Source organism: Thunnus maccoyii, chromosome 19 (assembly GCF_910596095.1).
Source record: "Thunnus maccoyii chromosome 19, fThuMac1.1, whole genome shotgun sequence".
NCBI classification, from domain to species: domain Eukaryota; kingdom Metazoa; phylum Chordata; class Actinopteri; order Scombriformes; family Scombridae; genus Thunnus; species Thunnus maccoyii.
The window spans coordinates 18,127,096-18,149,309 of record NC_056551.1 but is presented as its reverse complement, the minus strand read 5'-3'; the positions used below and the strand labels follow the sequence as shown (position 1 = coordinate 18,149,309).

The 22,214-nt window shown below is 40.6% G+C and overlaps 1 protein-coding gene across 4 annotated transcripts in view; it reads right to left on the bottom strand.

Moving 5' to 3' along the window:
- Window positions 1–18,483, bottom strand: part of ctif (CBP80/20-dependent translation initiation factor) — a 59,363-nt gene extending 40,880 nt beyond the window's left edge. For 3 of the 4 annotated variants that reach the window (XM_042395975.1, XM_042395976.1, XM_042395977.1), the window contains exons 1-7: window positions 18,282–18,483; window positions 8,000–8,237; window positions 7,464–7,535; window positions 5,541–5,663; window positions 4,617–4,690; window positions 2,682–2,786; window positions 2,409–2,487 (exon numbers count right to left, since the gene is read on the bottom strand). In XM_042395975.1, the coding sequence (XP_042251909.1) occupies window positions 2,409–2,487; window positions 2,682–2,786; window positions 4,617–4,690; window positions 5,541–5,663; window positions 7,464–7,535; window positions 8,000–8,176 (630 nt within the window). In that variant the 5' untranslated portion in view covers window positions 8,177–8,237; window positions 18,282–18,483. The remainder of the gene's footprint in view (window positions 1–2,408; window positions 2,488–2,681; window positions 2,787–4,616; window positions 4,691–5,540; window positions 5,664–7,463; window positions 7,536–7,999; window positions 8,238–18,281) is intronic. The other variant, XM_042395978.1, reaches the window with a different exon arrangement.
- Between the last annotated feature and the right edge of the window lie 3,731 nt (window positions 18,484–22,214).

Sequence of the window (22,214 nt, the reverse complement as noted above, 5' to 3'; positions counted from 1 at the left end):
GGGTTAGTGTGTGTACAGGTTGACATTCCAGAGAGGCCAGTAAAGGTGCGGCAGAATCACAGGGCAAAAAGAGGAAGCCCTTTCTCACTTAGTTGCTCACACACACACACACACACACACACACACACACACACACACACACACACACACACACACACACACACACACACACACACACACACACACACACACACACACACACACACACACACACACACACACACACACACACACACACACACACAAACGAGATGTTTTCCATATCCCGGGGCTATTTGTAAGTCTATTCTGGCTCCTGGAAAGGGGAAGTGAATGTTGGCAGGAAGCATGGAACGTAGACGGGGACTTTGGATGATGTAGCCTTGCCGTACAGTAGCGAGAGGTGATGACTGGGGTAAAGAGACTTGTTGTTTGTGCTTGGCTGCATGGATTACCCTGATGTAAAAATGCTGGATGGTTATTTACATGATTAACAAATATCGTCTTCTTAGAAACACGAACCAAAACATGCACATCAACCGTTAACCACAAACTAAGAAGTGAGAAATACCAGTTGTGTCATGACAACGAGCAACAAATAAAAATCCCCTGCAGCACAGACCACATGTTGTTTTTCTGGTTACAGCAAAGAGGATGGACATGCAAGTGTCTTCATTATGAAAGGAGAAATGCATATAGCCATACATACACCAGCCTGTACAATTCAAAGCAGAAAAACCATAATACCAGCATTTTCTAACACAAAACAAAGTCTCTTTCAAACACACCAAAAGGTATCACAAATTCCATTATTATATACTGATACTAGTCGACAATTAGCTTTTGATTGCAAACCACTACACCTCAGTTCAACTGATGTTTACAGTGATTGTGGTTGGAGTGTTTTATTTTAAAGCGTGGTCTCTCTGAAATTGCTGGCCGACTGGAAAATGGAAACTTAAGCGCCCTCTCAGTTGTCTATCTGAGACTAAGGAGGGTATTGTCAGTGGATGGCCTCATTAGAACAAGAACTGGGCATCAGAGGCCTGGCATCACCACTGCGTGACTCCGCCTGGCAGAGCACTGGAATAAATTTAAAAAGATGGCACGGTATGATAGCCAGTGCTGACAGAATGTGAAAGAGACCATGTGAGGATGGCGCAAGTCAGAAAACAGCTCGGGGGTATGAAGGAGAGAAAGACAGAAAATGTGGCGAGTCTCCGACCATACTGTGTCCTAGTGCCAACACATCCAATCCCAGGCAGACCAGACAAACGCAGTTGACCCCATCTTTTTTTTTTTTTTTTTTTGGCCCTATCTGAATGAACGGAAACGGTAATCTTGGCTCGTGAACTATACAATGAGGAAGCCATTCTAGTAGCACGACCAGGCCTATCTTGACTAAAACACCACGAGAGGCGAAATGCACCTCGGCTCAGAGGCCAAGAGGGGAAGGAAAGAGGAAGACACTGTAGCTCAAACGCTATGAAAGATGGAAGACATTTTGGCTCAGAAAGCACGGGGAGGAAGAAAGGAAGGTGACATCAGTGACCTAAAGTGAATTCTGCCACGCCATTGAACCACAAATCACCATGGAAAACACAATGATTCATTCTTATAATCTGCAAAGGTAAACACATCTGCAAAATCAATTCCACATATTCTTTTCAGGTTGTTGAATCCAGATACATTGTATCCATAAATACATAATAAAATTAGATAGTTGTTGTTGTAATACACCGGATTACAAGCGTTCTGTCACTTCAACCCACAGCTTGTCACTTAAGATGAGCTCAATAACCAACCAACCTACATCACTTTCCTGTAGAAGAAATCTGTAAACGTTGTACATACAAATAACCACCGGGGGTCAGTGTAACATTTTATATTCACTTATGATGCCAGTTACAGCTCAGTTCAGCTTCTGACCAGTAGGTGTCACCAAAGGTTCATTTATAACCAACTTGTCTCATTGGTAACATAAATTTAATCTACATAGACTGAGCCTATGTATCTTATATATTAACTGTTCCTCAACAGAAAAGAAAAAAAGATTTCTCTTCTAAGGCGGTAAAGCTGAACCCTGCTTTAGTTATTTTAATGATGTTTCCTCTTCTGGTGATTTTACGTTGGACCTGACTACAACAACACAACTGCTCTGCTCAGTGCGCCAAGTATTTTTCATTTACACCACCAGAGGTCGCTCTGTAACAATAATAAAAGATTAGACCGCTATTTTGGTGAGAGGCTTTCAGTCTGCTGATTTAAGCCCAGTGTCAAATCAATGCAGCTGCTATAAGAAGTGTTTACCAAAAATACACAATGCCAATACTATAATACAGAAATAAGTATGTTATTAATGAAAACATCTAGATCTACATCTAGATAGGAGCATGTAGTGAGCAGAAAGACAAAAATCTGTGACTTACAGAGCGCAGATGGGGCAGGAACCTTTCTATGTCATTCATGTCTATGCCATCATCTTCCTCAAACTTGTTTTTGTTCATCCTGAAAGAAAAGGAAATGAGAGAGACAAAGAGAGTTGATGAATGGTTTCCATCAGAGATGATACTGCCCAAGAGACGGACAGACATAAAAGGGCTCAATAACAAAAGACGACAATTCTAAAGACAACTGGGACAATATGGAATAATTAAAACAATAGTGAGACAGAGCAGGGCAGATAAAAACCCAGATCTTACCCCTCTCTGTCAATGTGTGGCAGGTGCTTTGGCATGCCTCTGAAGTGTTTCCTGTGGAAATGGCTGAAGTCCAGCTTCTCTGGCTGCACGTCCCAACCTGCACCTCTGCAACAGAGAGACAAAATACAAGTTAAGAGACATCCAGCATCCATGCATGTTCACAAGGAAAGAGCAGAAATGGGTACAAGAGTATAAAACTCTTGTATAGGACAGTTTCTACACTCTGCACACAGGAAAGAAGAAATTAACCTCAGGTGCATACTCATCTATTCAACACTGACATTCTTTATTTGCATGAACTTGGCTTTATCTGAATACTGCAGAAGCAAACACTGTGACACTGTTACTTGTCAATTATTCTGGCTGATATCTAAAATAGAAAATTTACATCAGCGACTAACAATCTCAGTCATCTTGTATTACATCGGTGTACAGGTAATTGAATGTCTGAGTAGGACGAGGTAATTATTGTTTGTCATTGGCTTTTAATAACATCAAACACATACCGCGGCCGGTTCTGGTTTTTTCTATGTAAGGTGAACCAGATTATATAAACCACCCTTTTCTCCCGCTTGACATTACTGTGCAAAATGTGATACTGGTCCTGCTGTTTTCTGCTGATTTCATCAAATCTCAAGATGTTTTTTAATGCCCGGAAACAGACAGAAAGGAAGAGACATTGAGTAATATAACAGACAGCTGGGCGGTGAGGTGAAAAAATAAGAAATGAGAGAGTCACGACGGTTCTGCTGTAAACTTATGCTGTAAAAAAAGATCAAATTTTTGTCCAAAGAGACTCACAGATTTACCCAAACATACACACAAGGAGCACTTTAGGGTTTAATGTCTTGCTCAAGAACACTTCAGCATACAAAGGGAGCTAAAACTGAACCTACAATCAATATTTCTGTTTTAAGATGGTAACCTAAAGAAAGCTTTTTCACCTAATTGAATTAATCAAAATCATTTTTTATTGAATACTCAATCCATACTGGACTACATCTCCGTCTGACTCTGCATGGGAAGGAGGTGTTTGCTTACATCATCCCACTGTGCCGGCTCCATCCTTCACCGTGTGCTAAGATGTGCCAACGTGGCCGGAACTAAGTTACGTGAAGCTGCCATGCAGCTGTTACCATGGCAACCAGTCTTCCCTCCAGTGTAACTGATTTATGTCTCACCCACTTCCTTTCTTTCCCCTCTAAGCTTTCAGGTCTAGCCTTTCTTCAAAATAAAAAAAATAAAAAAATCATTTTGTCACACTTACGTTGAACAAGGTTTTATGAAGATTTACACACAGACCTCACTTGTTGAAGACTAACAAGATTTCAAGAATTGAGGCCAGATGTTTTTTAGAGGAAGCACTCCAGTCTCCTGTGGCCAGATGTAATTCAAACGTGGCCATTGAAAGAGACATTAAAACAAGATACTTTTCATCAGAACAAACAGTTCCACTGTGTGCAGTGATTCAGATTCATAGATTAACTTCAAGTGAGTTTGAAGAGACAGAGCTGGCTGAGACAACTTCCTGAAAGTTAATTTTCTGAATGTTATGTCCCCGATTGCCTAGTTAGTCCCCGATTACATGCTCCTTTTGATACCCACTATAAATGCCAGCAATTATCTGGGTCTCGAAGATGAAAGTTGGGAAATATTTCTTGGACCAACTAGGAGAAAACTACTTCTAAATTTAGGAAACTGCAGATCCCTAATTCACAAGTGGAACTGTAGATAAGACAGAAGTCAGGCTGAAAGGAAATCAGAGGAGCAACCAAGAGAAATAAAAGGGGATGTTACAAGGAATGAGATCAAGAGGCAAAAGCTGAGACTCATTATGTCTCTAAATCAGTCACATGACCTCCAGAAACTATGGTTGGAATTCAGACCCAGTAGACTGTACAACATATTAGGTTTGTTAAAGAGCAAGGCACCTACCCGTATGAGTCCATTGTGTTAGCAGCCCATATATCTGTCCCCAGGATGTCAAAGGAACCGTCTCTGTTCCCGTTCTAGACAGCACACAGGGAAAAGGAAAGATGCAAATTTTCAGTATGACGACAAAAAACAACTAAAAAACAAACCATCACATACAAGGCTTACCTATTTCACATTTATAAAACAGATGCTCTACTAGGATGACTCTTCTTAAAAAACAGATTCCCTTTTGAATTTTGAAGATCATAGTATTTATTTTCAATTGAAGATATGTAAGTAAGCTGGAGAGAAAATTCCTAGAAAACAAGTTTTCTGCAAACTTGGTGACTGTGATAAATACTGTGGCTCTATAAAATCTATGCTCCCACAGTTCTTAAGTATATTTATTTATTCCACCAATTTAATATTGCACTTCCATAAAGCCAGAGGACTTGGGGGAGAGACAAATGTAAAAAGGATGGTCAAAATAAAATATATGCAGCAGCTTTTAGTTGCCAATGTGGGTCAAACCCCCAAAACACTGGATCTTATACTTCCTATAATGCAATTCAGTATCTTTGGTCATTAAACCTTCCCTGCCTGGTAGATGTCCATGTCGGTCAGTTTGCAACGCAGGTTTTTCTCTTTTCACAGGCTGAGTAGAGCTTTTCATGACGAGTAAACTGTTCTTGATGTGCAAAATTGGTTGAGTGCCCCATTTAATGTTGGTAAAGAGTTGATTTGTGGTGACATGTTTAAGGAGGTTGAAAATGGCTCAACAGTCTAAAGGATATAAAACAACAAGTGTGACAGAAGAAGCCAAAGTATTGGTCCCTCAAAAGTCTCCCCAAGACAGGGATTTTTCCTTAAAAATGAATTTTCTTTCAAAAAGGTGAGACACACAAGACAGAAGACACACACAAACACACAGAGATGTGCCTGTACCTTAGCTGGGCCTTTGAACTGGTTGTTTCGGCCCCTGCTGCCAGAGCGGGAGCCAGAACCTGGTCTGGACCCTGAACTCGGCCTGGAACCTGTACTGCCGTTGCTGCTGTGTTCCCACTCGTCCTGCAGAGTTGGAAAAAAAAAAGAAGACTAAGGATTCTGTTTTATTCATGCTAAAGCCCACAGCAGATGGGCCAAAGGATGCATTGATGTTTATCCATAGCATTCATTGATTTTAATTGTGTTATAATGTCACCTTACACAATCTAGCCTGAACATTTGCTGTGTGTGTTTATGACTTGCTGAATGAGGGTGCAGTTTAACAGAGTGCCTCTCTCTCTTGGAGGTGTGGCTGGTTTGCCTTTTTGTCAGTGGAGACTACTGTACCATCTGTCCTGCTTTTGCATTTGTGTGCATATTAGGAGTGCAACAACAACAACCTGTATTGTATTCTATTGATTAACACAAGGCTCTAAAATCAATACACTCAGTAAATACAACAATTCAGCACAAGGTTTGTTCAAAATCTGTTGAACATTGCAGCACTGTGGTCAGTGAGCTGAGATAATAGCTCTAATGTTATTGCGACATTGTTTATGATTGCTCTTTGTTGTTGATTAGTTTAGTTTCACTATGTACTGCGACAGAAACCATGGGTCCTAAAAGCTCTAAAAATCTCAGATATATTTTCAAAAGCTATTTTTGCTGAATGTATTTATAGGAATTCAAAGTACTAATATACATACTGACATTTCAATTCTAGTCTCTCTCTTTACGTCTCTAATATTTTGGATGACTCTGCTTTCTTTGAACCTCTCACGCACGCCGTTTCTGCCTCACCACTCACTTCCTGGTGAGTCATAGCAATGAATCTCTGAGGGGCAATAATACTCTAAATCACTGCAGGCTGTAAAGTCAGAACAGAGCAGAGCAGAGCAGCGCACACACACAATATTTAGCAAACTAACTGACTGATAATTCATTTAGGATCATCCAATTACTTGCACCAGCATCACAGTATCCCATGTTAGTCATTAAGAGCATACTTTGTGTGCAGCAACTGCAAAGGAAGCAGACAGGCAGTAAATCGCTTATGGCTTGATGTTACTCATGTCTTCTAATCATACACTTGAACAGCTGACAGAGAGGGAGAGACTAACCCAAACGTACAGAACTGAGAGCTGAGGAAACCTATGCTTTAATCAGTGTGATGCTCCACTGATTAGAGGGTCTACATCAGCACAGGAGAAGACATGGAGATGGCAGTAGAATCAGGGCTATAGTGGAGGGTAAACATCCGTAAACACCGTTTTCACACCCCTCAAATTCTGAAATAGTGTTAACACATACTTTGCACTTGTTAATGCAAAAAACTGTAAAACTGTGCCTACTCTTGCAGTTTTTTCAAAAGATTCTCGGATTTTTTTGTCTTTGGAACATTGTATAATATTCTCATGTTGTCCCCTGTATCTTCTTCACATGATGTGGTTAGCAACCTCCCACTTGGACCAAGAAGTCTAGTTATGAGTTCAACACTAAAGTTGCTTAAGTGTAGCTTTAGTGATTTTCTTTTCATCAGTGTTGTTTTAACTGTCTAGTTTATCAAGGTTGTTGCTAATCTAATCTAAACTTGATAGCACAAGTTTGATATCTAATAATTCTCATGACATGACATTGTGGTGTTTATTTATAGCTGTAACTAACACTGTGCAAGTTTAAGTAGTGTTTTGTGTGCTGCCAAACAGAGTCTTTAATTGTTTTTAGAAAGAAAGGGAAGGGATGAGGAGAGCACAACTGCAGGATGCAACAGTGGAGACTGAAAACAACTAGACAGTGAGCGATCATACATGTCATTAATTAACACTGTGCAATAAGCAGGACCCTGACACACAGACAGACAGAGAGACAGACAGACAGACTTACTGGCTTGAATGAGCCTCTCCCCCGTGAAGATGTCCAGCTGCCATCTTTCTTGTCGATGCAGTCATCTGTCCACTGGAGGAGAGAAATGAGAGAAAGATCATCATTCTGTTTACATGTAAATAAAGACCATTAACAAACATTAGTTTAAAAGTTAAGTTAAAAGTAACAAAAATGGATGGTAGTCAAGCAGAAAACTATACATTACACCATATTTCTTTTATATGTGATGTATTATGGACAGTGTCTTTAATCTTTAAGCCTCTGGGCTTCTTTATGAATGTATAGATGTAAAACAGTAAGCAGGACAGTTCAATATCCAGCTGCAGTGTTGGTGGAGTACCTCCACCTTTGTCTGTTTGCATATACATTACAACAATAGGGGCAGCTGTTTAGATGGAAGCTGAACCCTGCCAGCATGTTTTAGAAGATACTAGCCCAGAGATGCCACTGCAGCCTGTACTAAACATAACCACCGCTGCAAACAGATACAGGACCGATGAAAGGGATGTCATTCATTCATATAATAAGGTTCTGACCTGTGGCACCTTGCCACCATTGTCCAAGTCCAAGTCTCCATCTGCCTTGTCTCCCAGAAGCCCCTGCACTTGATACTCCAGCACATAGCTGTCGATGAAGCGCTCTAATTCTTCGATCTCCTGCGACCGTGTGCTCCCGGCCTCAGACGATGCAGACGCCACTGAAGAGTTCTCCATGGCAACCTGCGCTGTGATGGATGGGAGGAGGGGAGGAGGGGAAGGGAAGGAGGAAAGTGACCTGTGCAGGGAAGAAAGAGACACAGAGAAAGAGAAGTAAGCTAAAAATTCAGCATGACTAGAAGATTTCATGTCAGTGCATTTATCCTCTCTGATTTAGAGGGTCAGTCTGTGTTTACAGACTAAGACAGACATGAGGTGTGAGGTTGTTTACATTTCATTTCTACAGTAAGTTACAGCAACAACAACCTGTGGAGTACCAGTTATGTCTCTCACCTCAACATCCCAACACTCAGCACATAACTTAATGCTTTCAACAAACATCCATATATGCACCGCTTGTTTCCAAAGTGTCTTAACAGCACGACTGTCCTGGTGTGGAGCTACAGTAGACCCAGGTTGGGTTTGAAACTCCGATTACATCAAATCCATCTTTTGAAAACCTCTGACTCATCTCTGCTGATTTCTTTATCCACGCTCCCTCTGGTGTCACTGTTCACAATCCTCTCCATGTCCATTCCTCTGTTTGTTTTCTCCACCTCTTCCCTGCTGTCTCTCGCTCCGGTCGGTGTTTGTGCGTGATCACCTGACCCCTGGCCAACAGGGAAGCAGCTTCCTGCCTGCCTGTCTATTGCTACTAAGCTCCTTTACATCATGGCTTGATCACCAGCCATGCAAAGAGGATTTATGCCCTGGTGCACGCAGAATGGTATCTGCTGAGCCCTGGGGACTCACTGGGGAGCCCTGTGCATTTGCAGCCAAGCCAGTCAGCTACACAAGGTCTGAAGCCTTTGTTTTGGTTTTTGGCTACAGGGATATTTAATGCCGTGGCAATGAGAAGTGCTATATCCTAAAGACTCTCAATAGTCTATTTTTATAAACTGCTGCACAGTATCTTATCAAGCAACAAAAACAAAAGAAAAATAAAGAAATAAAATGAGATCATGTGAATTATTTCAACGGTACAAAAACATCTAAGCACTTCAAAATCTCTCTACTCATCACTACCTTGCTGCTTTTCTTTATGAACTACAGCTTTAATCTCTTCACTCTGTGTAGCAGGGTCAACATGTCCTAGTATCAATAGTATAATCCATACATGTCAATAGTATAATCCATACATGTTAACAGTATAATCTGTACGTTGATGCTAAGGCTCTGATTAGCCTGGCGATTTGCAGCTAGCAAGCTACAGAGGCATCAGCACTCAGACCAACAACGAACAGCACATGCAATGCAATGCTCTTATGTGCTATATGCATGTGCACGTGTAAAAGCATAAGTATACTGTACATGTATGGGCACACACATACACTGTATATGTACATGTGCAACTTCTTCTATGTGTGCAAGTTTCCTTTTTCTTTTATTGATTCATTACTGCTACTGTTATCAGTAAGACTCAGATCTGGGGAAAACAAATTCAAATTTTAATTGAATGCTAACGGTACACTGAGTGCACAAGACAAATTAAAAACTGAACTATTAGCAAAGTTCTCTTTCTGTCCTGGCTCCAACTCCATGCTGCCCCAAAAATCAGACCATTTATGTTGCAACACCAACGTCTGCTCAAACTCAGCTCAAAAAAGGACAGAGCTCACCCGATCATCCAAATCATGCCGCTCTCCAACTGGCGTTAACAACCTCCTGACAGAATAGTGTACACTTGGCAGACAAACAAATATTCCCTCGCGCTAACATGTGGCAACTTTATAAAGTCAAACATCTTCTGTTGACCATCATAATGTGCAGTGTTTCACTTTCTGTTTTTCTTAACCATATCTTACGTGTACACTAAGCGAAGCACTTCCATGCAATATCTCTACAATAAATCTTATCTTAACAACACTTATAATATTCAAATTTTTGTTGTCACTGTGAGGTCCTGATTCTTCTATAAGGTAACATCGAGGCTGCTGTTAGTTTTATACTGTTCTGTATTATACTGAATTGTATTTCTGCTATATTGTCTAGTTACATACATAATGATGTAAAAGCATTGAAAAGAACTGCATAGCCTTGATTTTTATCTCAATTCATTCATTCATTTCAACTGTGCTGAAGGAAAAAGATCTCCGTTAATTCTATCACACTTCAAATGAATAGAGAAGCATTCAATAATAGTAGGCAAGTTTGCAACACTAGGCTATTGATCCATATTGGTAGTGGTTGCAGCCTAGTCAGATGTCCTATTGATGCCCTTGACATGTTGTATAGAATTACTGCTGGAGGGGAAACTGCTGCCAATAGCTATTGACCTGTCCATTAATACAGCGCCCATCTATTCCTCCGTCTTTTTGTCTCCGTATCTATCAGATTCTTTACTCTAGCTTCCCGTGATGAGTTCATAGTATGCATGTGCTTACTTTGCAGGAACAACAAATCACCAGGCCTGTGCCTGCATTATAGTCATCCCAAATAACATCGTCATTATCAATAACAAAAAATAAACACTAGTTGTGCATGTTTATCATGGTACTGACTCAAAGTCCTGTTGTTTCGCAACAAGCTTTCATAGTAGATTTATCTTTCAGCTTAGTAACAAAAACATCAGTATTCTTCCAGAGAAGAGAAACGAGTTTGTGTTAACAACATTGTTAACAACTAACATAATATCAGGATTAGTTCCAAGGTGGCACAACTTTCCTCATGTGAGAGTCAACAAGCCAAGCTACCGTCATCCCTGTAGGGTGAGTAAGAGACAGCCAGAAGTTTGGGTGGAAACATAACACAAGGGATTCATCACGCGTACATGAGGAAAACAAACACGGAGAAGGACAACAGGCTGGTGGATCCACTGATCTTTGACAAACAGAGAAACAGACTCTGCAAGGTCGGGAGCGCAAATAGCATCTAAAGGCGTCTCACATTTACCCAACACACAGAGTCTTGTGTTGCCAGTGCACACGTTTAAAGACGAAGAAGTGATACGGGCTCACATTACAAGATATTCTGTAGTGTTCCCATTTCATTTTTTTCCTTCAAAAAGTAGAAACACAGGTTAATGTAACAATCCTATGAGGTATGTTTTGTCTGTTGTTAGCGTCGGCTGCTGTTGATTTGGAGAAGAGGTCAGTCGGTCGAATTCAAAAGCCTTTGTTGTTGCAGTCATGAAGAAAAGACAGCGTCATAGTTGCTGAATTCATTCACAATCGATCCAAAATGTTAAAGTGACCTGACAGAAGTGACAGATTGGGCTTCAGTTTTCTCAACAGCGTAATCTTTAGCTCACTGTTAGCATAACATTTTAAGCTTGGCGATTGGATTTCTCTTGCCGAAATGCACCTTGGGAGTCACAATTAACTTCTTCCTCAAAGTCAGACTTGTACCTTCAACATTTCATCAAAGAACCAGAAATTTTTTAACTTAGCTGTTAATCTTTTGTACTGATTATGGAACCGGGGACACCGGAAATAGCTCCAACAACTCTATTATCTGTGTCTTTTATTCCACATTTACACAACAATAGAGGATGCAAGAGAGGGATGGGGTTTGATAGCATTCAAATCCAGTATCAAATCCACTTAAAGTCCAAATCCTTACAAAATCCCTTATCAGATCTTATTAGGTTTATCTTTCAACCTTTGCGAGTAACTTAAGGCTAAAAAAACTGCAATTCAAAAATCTCTAATCAACTTTTGTTGGCTGAGAAGGCAGAAACACTACAGTTATGAGAAGCATAATATAGATTATAAGATTCAATCAGATAGACAAAGGTCATGTATGATGAAGCAATCTGTTGCAGTGGTCATTGCATTGAAGACTTTCAATTGCCCGTTGGCTGTACTAGCATTAGCCAGCCTACACCTACGTCAGTCATTAAAATATAAGACAGCCCGCACCGCCTCTCTCTTCCTCTTTCTGTCTCCTTTCCCTTCTCAAACTACATCTTTCATTCCTCCACCCCAAGTACCCCGACTCCTCCTCTGTTCCTTCCTGCCTCCGCTCTTGCTCTTCCTCCCTCAACTCTGCCAGCTGTTCCAACAAAGAACTTCCTGCTGTAATGTCCTGGCCACCCTTTAAGACTGTTGTGCTGTAGCAGCGACTATCCGACACTTGTGGACGTCGATGTTTACCTCTACACCTTTTAAAATACCTAATTCAGTCAACACAGTCCTCTCCTCCGTACAAATTAAATGCAGCAGTTGTTCTAGTGAGTTGTCAGCTTGATTATCTGCTTCTTTCAGTTCATGGTATTATTTAAACTCTTGAATAAATCAGATGTGAGCAGTGATTCAGAGGTGTTTTTGTTTTTGTGTGACATTAGTTTTCCACCGAACACCAACAGCGAACACAGTAGGTCACTGAGTCAACTGGATGGTACGCTAACAACGATGAACAGTAATATGCTCTGATAACAGTCACAGCCAGTGACACTACAGGCCAGCAGAGATAGATCAAGACTGTAAAATGCAAAGCAGCATGTACTACAGTATAGCCAAGCTGAAGACCGTGGTCCGCAGCCCAGCACCATCCAGACAGATACTAAACTGGCCAGACAGACACAGCATGGTACTGGACAGCACACTGTTTCTTTGTTTGAGAGGCAGAGACAAATGCCAATCGGCACCATGTATGCTCTATGATAGGATCAAGTCACCAAAAAGCAGACAGTTGATGTATCACTGGCAAAAATGTAATATTATGCTTCCCTCTCTCTCTGCTAGCGTTAACTTCATTGATTCTGACTCACTGAAACAAACCCTTATATGTCAAAATGCATCATTTTAAATAAGATTAGAAATTGTAAAGGGACTGTAAGTATAACATGTCTGAATAATGAAACAAATTTACTTTTCTCTGGTTTTATATCTAATTAAAGTGCATTCAATTACAGCATGTAGCATAACAGCCATGTAAACCATAATCCCCTGGGGTCTAAACAGAGATACAGTACCACTACAGTAGACACAAAGTCTCCTCACAAATCATACTGGTTACATCATGGCAAAGTACAGCAACAGAACAACAAGAAAGTAAAAGAAGCTTTCAGACGTCAGTGATTTGCAGCCTGTGATATGGTTACACAACAATTACAAACCATAATCCTGACAACTGAAACAGTGTAGAACATAAGAGCCAGTCTCCCCAGTGGGAGTCCAAATCAACGTTCTCACCCCTTGCAGCGAGAGCTGCTAATACGCCTAATCTGGTCTACTACTGACTGGCTGGCTTAACAAACTCACACTTGGGCTTGGAAGTCATTTGGAGTGGTCTATTTTTGAGACCAGGATAGTGGTGTCTTCAAGTCTAATTCATTTGACATATTTGATAATACACGTGAGCATGTGTGTAGGAACTTAATCGTGTCACAAATGCTTCACGAGAGTGATAACTTGCAAAAAGCAAAATGTGAGAAAAAACACTGTGACTGTGCTTATATAATGTGCACTATGTGCACATTTGTATGCATGAAGGTCAGCTGTGGGAAAATTGCACTACTTAAGTGGTGCTGCAAAGAAATTACCAGACCATTTACCCTTAAGCAGAGTTTTTACCATCATCAGCTGGTGTGTGAACACAGATGCACAACTTAGCTGAAGCCAAGGCAACTGTTAATGTGTTTCCTAATGGTGTTTACTCCTCTATCACACCACTGGCCTTTTTAGCACAGCATATATTGTACATATATATATTGTATGAGCATGAGACAAGTAAATGAATCATGAATCTTGTTTTGTATGGTGTCTATTGTATTTTGTATACTATCAGTGGCAATGGGGTACCTGCAAAATGCTGCTGAAACAAGGGCAGCAACTCACGATTATTTTCATTATCCATCAATCTGCCGGTTTGTTTCTAGATTAATTGATTAATCGTTTAGTTTATAAGATGTCAGATAATAGTGAAAAATGTCTGTTATAATTTCCCACAGCATGAGGCGACATCTTCAGATGTGGATTGGATTGTCTGACCATCAGTCAAAAACTCTGAGAAACAGAGAAAAGTAGGAAATATTTGCATTTGAGAAGCTGGAACCAGCAAATGTTTGGCATTTCTGCTTAAAAAATTACTAAAACAATTAATTGATTATGAAAACTGTTGTCAATTACTTTTTCCATTAATCGACTAATTGCTGCGACTCTAGCTGAAACAGTGGCGACTTAAAGTTGCGATAACTCGAGGTTGCACTAGGCTATAATTAAGAAATACCATTTGTGTTTGTAGAGATAAAGTTACCTCTCTTGTAAACCCCGCCTCCCATTCAACAAGCCGTTGTGAGGGAACGTGTTTACTCGTACAATAAGAGCTGAATGACCTGAATATAGAGGAACACACCAGTAAGCAGCACAAGGGGGTCCAACAAGTGTGTATGTGTGTGTGTGTGTGTAAACTTAAAACAATAGCCCCATTGTCCCCCCATGGCCTGATAGTAACCTGATTGGAGCGGATCGAGCATGTGCAGTACTGTTGCACTGTTGGGACTGTAGCCCCACAATGCAAAACAGAGCTGCAACAATTAGTCCATGACTCGATTAGTTGATCAACAGAAAATTAATCTATTTTGATAATCATTTAAGTCATTTTTTAAGCAAAAATGTAGATTCTCAAATGTGACGATTTAATGTTTTTTTTTTAAATCATACATGATAGTAAACTCATATCTTTGTGTTGTGGACTGTGGGTTGGACAAAACAAGACATCTGAAGACATCACTTTTGATTCTGGGAAAATCACAACAGTCATGCTTTACCATTTTCGGACATTGCAACCTTAATACAAAATCTTGGCAAACGAGCAAGGGCATAAAATACAGCTCACAGGCCTCACAACATGTATGGAGTGTAGGTAGAAGTTCTGAGGCCTCACAGCTGAATGACAACAAACGTGAAAAGAGAAGCCAACAAAGGTTAGACTGCAACGGAGCTTTGGTCATTATTGGTTAGGGCTTGAACACATGACATGATGACAAAACAACAAGTAACTCTGCTGACGAAAGGTCAGCCATAGAAAGACCACAACAGTGACAATAGTCACGCAACGTTTCCAAAAACAGACTATGTAACATGCTAGAGAACTAGCCTGCGTCCCTGCACTGAGCTAAAGGCATTATATTCTCCTCTTACAAAGCTGCTGTATGTTTTCCTGAATCATGCCCCCATGTGATGATCACAGTCTCCTCATTTTCTCTTTTTCCCACTGGCTCATCAATACACTACAGGCAACATAATGAGCAGCAGTTCCCACTGAAACGAGGCTAGATTTCTGCTACAGCCTGAGTCAGGGTGTTCCAGTTTTCTGCAGGCTACTCCCACTCTCTCCATAACATGCAGCTCCTCCTCCACATTCTTCAAAGCACTGCATGCGTATAACTGGTCATGCGTCAAAAGCCCCGAACGTTACCCCGTTTCTCAGTGTATTGCTATGTGCCACAGAGGTAAGAGTCACATGCTGCTACTCACATAAGCCCTGGCATCACTATTTGTAACCGGTGGTACTCGGGGGGTTCGTTCTTTTGTTCCCTGTCACTGTTTGACCTCCGAGGGCAGAGTTCACAGGCCCACTGACTCAATCATTCATCACAAGAATGCAGCACTCATGCGTGCTGGGAGTGCAGATCACAGGGGTGATGACGCTGCACTGACTCTGCTCGGATGCTCTAAATGAATCTGTAATTCAGGCCAACTTTAAACATCAGCAATAACTAATGTTTCTACTCCCGGGCCATCATCGTTTTTGTGTTTCATCACTGAAAAGTTACAGTGTGACTAACTTTCAAGTATAAACTGGACTGTTGCTGTGATGTAGTCAAGTAAAATCCTAATTTAAAAGCTTGATGATATGGGTGAACCTATTGATCATCCGTTAGCCATTTCACAGATGAAGATCAAAGATTAGATTGGAATCAGTTTAATGGGAGAGGACCCCAAGCTAAACGCTACAATAATGTCATGAGCCACCTCTAGCGTGAGGTGATTAAGCAGTTCAGTCATCACACACACACGCGCGCTATTAAAAGATTTGGATAAAACCTATTATTCATTTATACATGGATAAGTCCAATATATTGTGCAACCGCAAGAGCAATCTACACACATCATTACAAAGTTGCATGCAGCGTTTCAACTGAGGAGCACATAGTTTATAACTCACCAGACAATCCGAAAATTGTGCATCTGACTGACTGACCTCCGCTGTCACAAATGCAGCATGTACGCAACATCAGCGATGGGGGAATCAGTTTACATAGTGTGTCAGATCTTTGCTAGTTATCATGACGGTTGCATAACTCAGTTGGTGGTATAATCTCACAGATATAAACATATTATCAAGGTTTCTAGACTACTATCAGGTGGAAGCATTCTTAGTGGTTTCCTGCATAAGTTATATCCTTACACACATACATACACTACAAATGTTCAGCATGTGTAGGCCTGCGTTCAAGTATTGGTGTTTTTTCAGCCATTTTCTCTACTAAAAAATAATTTTGGCGAAGTATGTCTGGGCCCATGTAAGATCAAAACATGATTACACTCTGTTTATTGACATCTAACTGAGAAATAACATATTTGTAATTAATCCACATATGTTTAACTTTTCTATATTCATATATGGAAAAAAGAAAAAAGTTGACCAGTTACAAGCAAAAAACTTGAAGAGGCAGGGTAGACTGTACTTTAGATAACAAGCCCTTTGCCAAGATAAGGTCTCTTTCCAATGAATACAGAGTAGAGGATGAGACACTGGCAGAACCTGACTTACCACTAGACAGACTAATGACTTGGCCTCTGGTTGATGTACTACAGAAGTGTGTGTGTGTGTGTGTGTGTGTGTGTGGGCAATTTGGGCTAGGATCATACACTAATTTCCTTTGTTCAAAAGGAGCCCATTTTCCTCTCAGCAGGATTGGATAAATCTGATTATCGATTCATTAACCTTTTCCCCACTGAAAAAGCTGTCTGTCTAAGAGAAATCATGCAAATCTGCTCTCGCTTTTCAGCATCCAAGTGTGCCAAATCCCGTCTCGCTCAAGTCAAGAGGGTCTCTGTTATGTGACTTGTGTTGGCACGCAAACATTCCTTTACCTCACTGAAGTCACTCTGATCCAATCAGTGTCTGAGCAGCAGGAATCTAAGTAATGTTATGAGCAAACTGGACTTAAGAACAACCTAAAAACAACAGTCAACGCTCCTATAGGATAGACCTCAGTTTTGCAAGTTTGTTATCTAACAATGTTATTGTTATTATATTGACCTGTGTTGATTTTTAAGTTGCAAGGACAAGTTTATGGTAGCACACACAGTCCATATGGTTTGGGATCTCCTTCCTATACTAATGAATTAAACATGCAAACTAATTTCCCAAACAACAGCTTGACTGTTTCAGTTTTCATGAGAGATGACACATTCTACTTAAGATATGAGTTCAAGGTATATGATTACTTTCATATGACCTGCCACAGACCAGCAGCAGCTGTGATCCACTCTTTGTTGTGAGGGTCAACAGCTGAGACAGGCTGCTGATCTGCAGAGAGAGCTCAGCCCCTTTCTAGGACAGACTGGCATCTTCTGAATGGCTATTCCTGTCATTCCTGTCCTGCAGGTATAACACAAGGTTACTGAAACTCAACTGACTGCAAAGCTGACCTTAACAACAGACTATAAAGTATCCACCGTTACATTGGCTACAGTTTTTTTGCTCTATTTTGCACTCTCATAACCACGCCCATGCTGGCTGAGATGCTAGCACTTGAATGTATCAGTTAGCCAAGTGGTGTATCATGTCAGGACGTTTACGGCGGGCGTTATCCAAAATGACTGCACCTTAATGTATCTGTCAAAGTAACAAAGCAACATCTGGAGGCGCCTCCGCCCTGGTGTGTGTCTGCCCGCGTATCACCGGTAACAATGGTGACGCAAGCTTTGCGGCTAACGATAAGCTAGCTCTAAAGTACAACAGTAAACAACAGGCCACACGTTCACCGATTCAAACCACCCTTCGCCTCCTGTATTATATCAACAGGTCTGACAGTTGAGGTCGAAGAAGAACCAGGTCACTCATAGCTACAACTCGCTGCAAATAAAAACTGTTATGTGGTTACCACGGTTATAGCACTCCAACCGACAGACACCCTTCACCGGCTTATAACGAGATAAATCCTCACCCCAAGTGAGATTCTGACTCCTGGTGAACCCGGGATCACCTCCTGAGCTCAAGGCCGCCGTGTCATGGGCGTGTTTCCCAAAAAGAAAGGTGGGGAAGAGGATTAACGTTAGCTATGTAGTTGTGACTCCGACGTCCCAGACGGAGGAAAAAGGGAATGCAGGAATGTGACGTTCAGTCCGGTTTGCTGGCAGCATTGACACGTGCGCTCCGGAGCGAGGCATTGTGGGAAATGGAGTTCAGCGTGAAAGTAAAAGTGTCGCTTGAAAAGATACTCAGAGGTTGACGTGGTTGTTTGTGATGATGTTTGTGATGGTTTGACGTGTCGTAGTATCCGCTATTGTTGCCTTCTTATCTACAGGGCAAACAGTTTTGATAAAATAAAATAAGACAGGAGCACTACAAACATTTTTATGATAAAAAACTTTAAAATAAAAACTCCAGCAGCTATTTCAGCCTTACACCAATCTTTAAATTCATTATGGTAGCCCAAACAGCCAGCTATCAGAGGGATGTAATATTAAAAAAAAGATATTCCCATCTTGTTCGCTTGTTTCTGCATGTCTCTGTAAAACCATGTACAAAAAGGGCTGTATTTACTAACGAGAGAAAGATACAGCCTTAGGGTGCATTGTTTATAAAGTTTATGGTCCTTATGACAGGAATATTTTGCTTGCAACTAGCCTACAATATATACTTGTTGTGGACAATCTAATGCCATTCTAATATTACATTTTTTCATATATTGTGAAATTATTTTTAAAAAAAATCATAAGTTGACAGAAGACTCAACACAGACAAACCATGTAACTGCTTTTAATAAAAAATAACACCACCAACAGGATCATTTTGAGATTTTTCAGTCTGCAAAACAGACATTGTGCCAATTTTCTGTTCACATTTTAAGATGTTGAACGATTAATGCATGATGCCAACTGCCAACACTGGGAGAATATGCAGGGCGACAGTCAATAATGTGACAGTATCCTGGCTGGTTTAGGTGAAGTTATGTCACAGGTTAACAGATTTAATGTTGCTAATCTTTTTATTGTATTGAATTAATCATTTCATTCTTTTCAATTTTTTATGCTTCTGGCAAAGGCCACCAGCAGCAGGTATTTTTAGCATATTTTTTAGATTACTCACTTGTGATTATGCTTTTCTGCCCTTCCACTGTCTTTGCATTGCTCGTAACTAGCTTAAACACATTCTAACATGTAAAATGTGGGCGTATAATTTACCCCTTCCCTCCCCAAATAGAAGAACCTTGACAGAATGATATTTGTTGTTAGGTGATTAGTAGTTTATAGAGTAGTTGGTTAACCGAACACAATAAGCATATCTGAGTTGTGAATACTGTGTGAATGTGAGTCTCGGTGCTATACATGTGCAGCTGACTCTTCTTAGAATAAACAGAGAAAAAAATCATATTCAGATTATTCAAAATGGATACCCTCCATGTTACTGGAAATGTTTCATTCATGTTCTCTCAAGATAAAATTCTGGCCTAATACTTCTCACAGAATTGCACATGTACACTTCCAAACCAAGACTATCAACAGCTGTAATTAGGAATGACACCGAGTTGTCTGATTACCCCTCAAAACACAAATGACTGCAGATGTAAGATGTAATTTCAATGTAATCATGACCCCTTGTGGATAATAAGAAAAGTGCAGCTATGTGTATGTGTCCATATTATGAATATGTATAACAGTCAGGTTCATTAGTCATTATTAGACAGCTGGGAGATGGAGCCAAGACAGATTGACTGACATATCGACATACATGTCTATAAACACGCAACAGAGCTTCCAAGAGTCAGTTAGACGTAAAAGAGGCAGAAATAAAGACAGAGAATCAGACTGTGAGACAGGTCAACACAGACAGACAGACGAACTAAACTTTGGATAAATTTCCAGGCAGATACATCCGATAGCAGTCAGGTAGACAGACAGCTGAGTGGGAAAAGTTACTCCCTGCTCCAGATGGCTGCAAAAATATGTTTCCCACCACAGTCAGAGGCTAATTAACTAGCATGGCGTGATGGAGACTCCAGCAGGTTTCTGCACCCACTGTACCCCCACCCCCTTCTTCCTCTTCCTCTTCTTCTTCTTCTTCTTCTTCCTTTCCTCAGTCTCCCTTTCCATATCACTCCCTCTCCCAGTTCTGTGTCTATCCTTAGTCATCCCATAATTACTTTGTTGTCCTCTTCATAACACCCGCAGCACCGCAAGCCATTCATCCTTCCATTTGCTTCCCATACTTCTGTGCGCTCTCTCTGTGCAGATGCTCCATTTCCCGTTCTCGCTTCTCATGTGTCCTTTGCCTATAGCTTTCTAGAGAGTTGAGGTGTTATCCTGAAATCTCCACACATTGATCGTGAGCTGAATCTGAGCTGTAGCAGAAAAGACAGACAGAAAATATCAGAAAACGAATAAGAAAGTAACAGCTATGTCTTATAAATCTTGTATCTCTTTTAAATCAATGATTCTCTGGAACTGCAAATAGGTTTGAGGTTTGTCTGAAGCTTGTAAAAGTTGGTAAGATTCAAAGTAATTTGCACTGTTGCCAGGGAAACCATAATGATGGACTGCTATATAATTTCAACGTTCTAAAAACACTTGTTGCAGAGTGTGCAATACTTTAAAGAGTTGTTCACAAAAACAAATCCATTATCATTATTTTCTGCTTTATGTTTTTCCCCTGTAAGCTTCTCAGCACTCTGTGTTCAATGACAATATAAAGACACCCACAGACGAGACAGAATTTGAATCTTTTATACGTAGATGTCATTGTTTTAAATGTGCTTAGCTAGAAATGTATATGCTGTGAGCAACCAAGGTCACACAAATCTCAGTCTCTCAGTAAGATTTCTTTGTGCTAGCAGAATATATAAGAACATGCATCACGGTGCAAGTTTATTTTGTCAGTTTTCCTTTTGTTCAAGTCAACTTTGCTGTTAATATCTATTTTAATGTTGGTTTGATGGCGGTGCAGTAAATTCCGTGGTGCGAGAGAAAGCAGAGTTAAGGCTGAAATTGGCGTTGCTCCTCAGGTTGCCCGGCACAAAGCTGAATCCTCACCAGAGGGATGGTACCAAGGCACCAATTAGCAGTGGAGAGGGCGCATGATGATATTTCCGTGTGCTTGTGGCCTGGGCAGCTCCGTCTGTGTGTGTTATAAAAGGCAAAACCATAAACATGGAATTAGACAGTACAGGCCCCACAGCTCTTAAGGTCACAGACTCTCCCCTCCTGTGGCTTGGGAGAGCAACGGTGTGATATAAACAACACTGGCCAGCAAACTGTTATTACTGTACGTGCAGGTTTTGTAACTGGGCGGCTGATTATTTGTGCTTGTCAGTATGTGAAGTTCATTAGGCCAGTGGCCCTGATGCAGTGGTCTGCTGCAGTTTTGCTTTTTATTGTTAGGTTGACTGGGTGCAGGAGATAGGTGTGGGAGAAAGATCACTGTGAACTAGATAGAGAGAAACTAAGTGGGTGGAAGTGACTGAACATCTCTTTGTGTAAAACGCACATGCGCGCACACACACACACACATTAACGCTCAGACAAATAAACACACTGAGATTGGCCAAGGTTCAATTTGTTGAGTAACAAAAACATGATAGCTTTCTAACCAGCAGGTGGGGGCAGTAGACAGATCATAGGAATGTTGCTGTGCTATTATAATGTTTTGTAAGTCATAGATCTATTGAAGCCTACAAATACAAGGGGGGTGGATAGAATGAAAAACTTAACAATTTAATGTGATCTAACACAATACAGTATCTCTGCAATAAGTGCTGCTATATAAGTGCTATATGTGGAACTACAGTGTTAATTTGTTTGTTGAGACTGTGTCAGACAATTTTTTTTGAACTATGTGGCAAAAATAATAAAACATTTACACAGGTTAATTTAAAAAAATG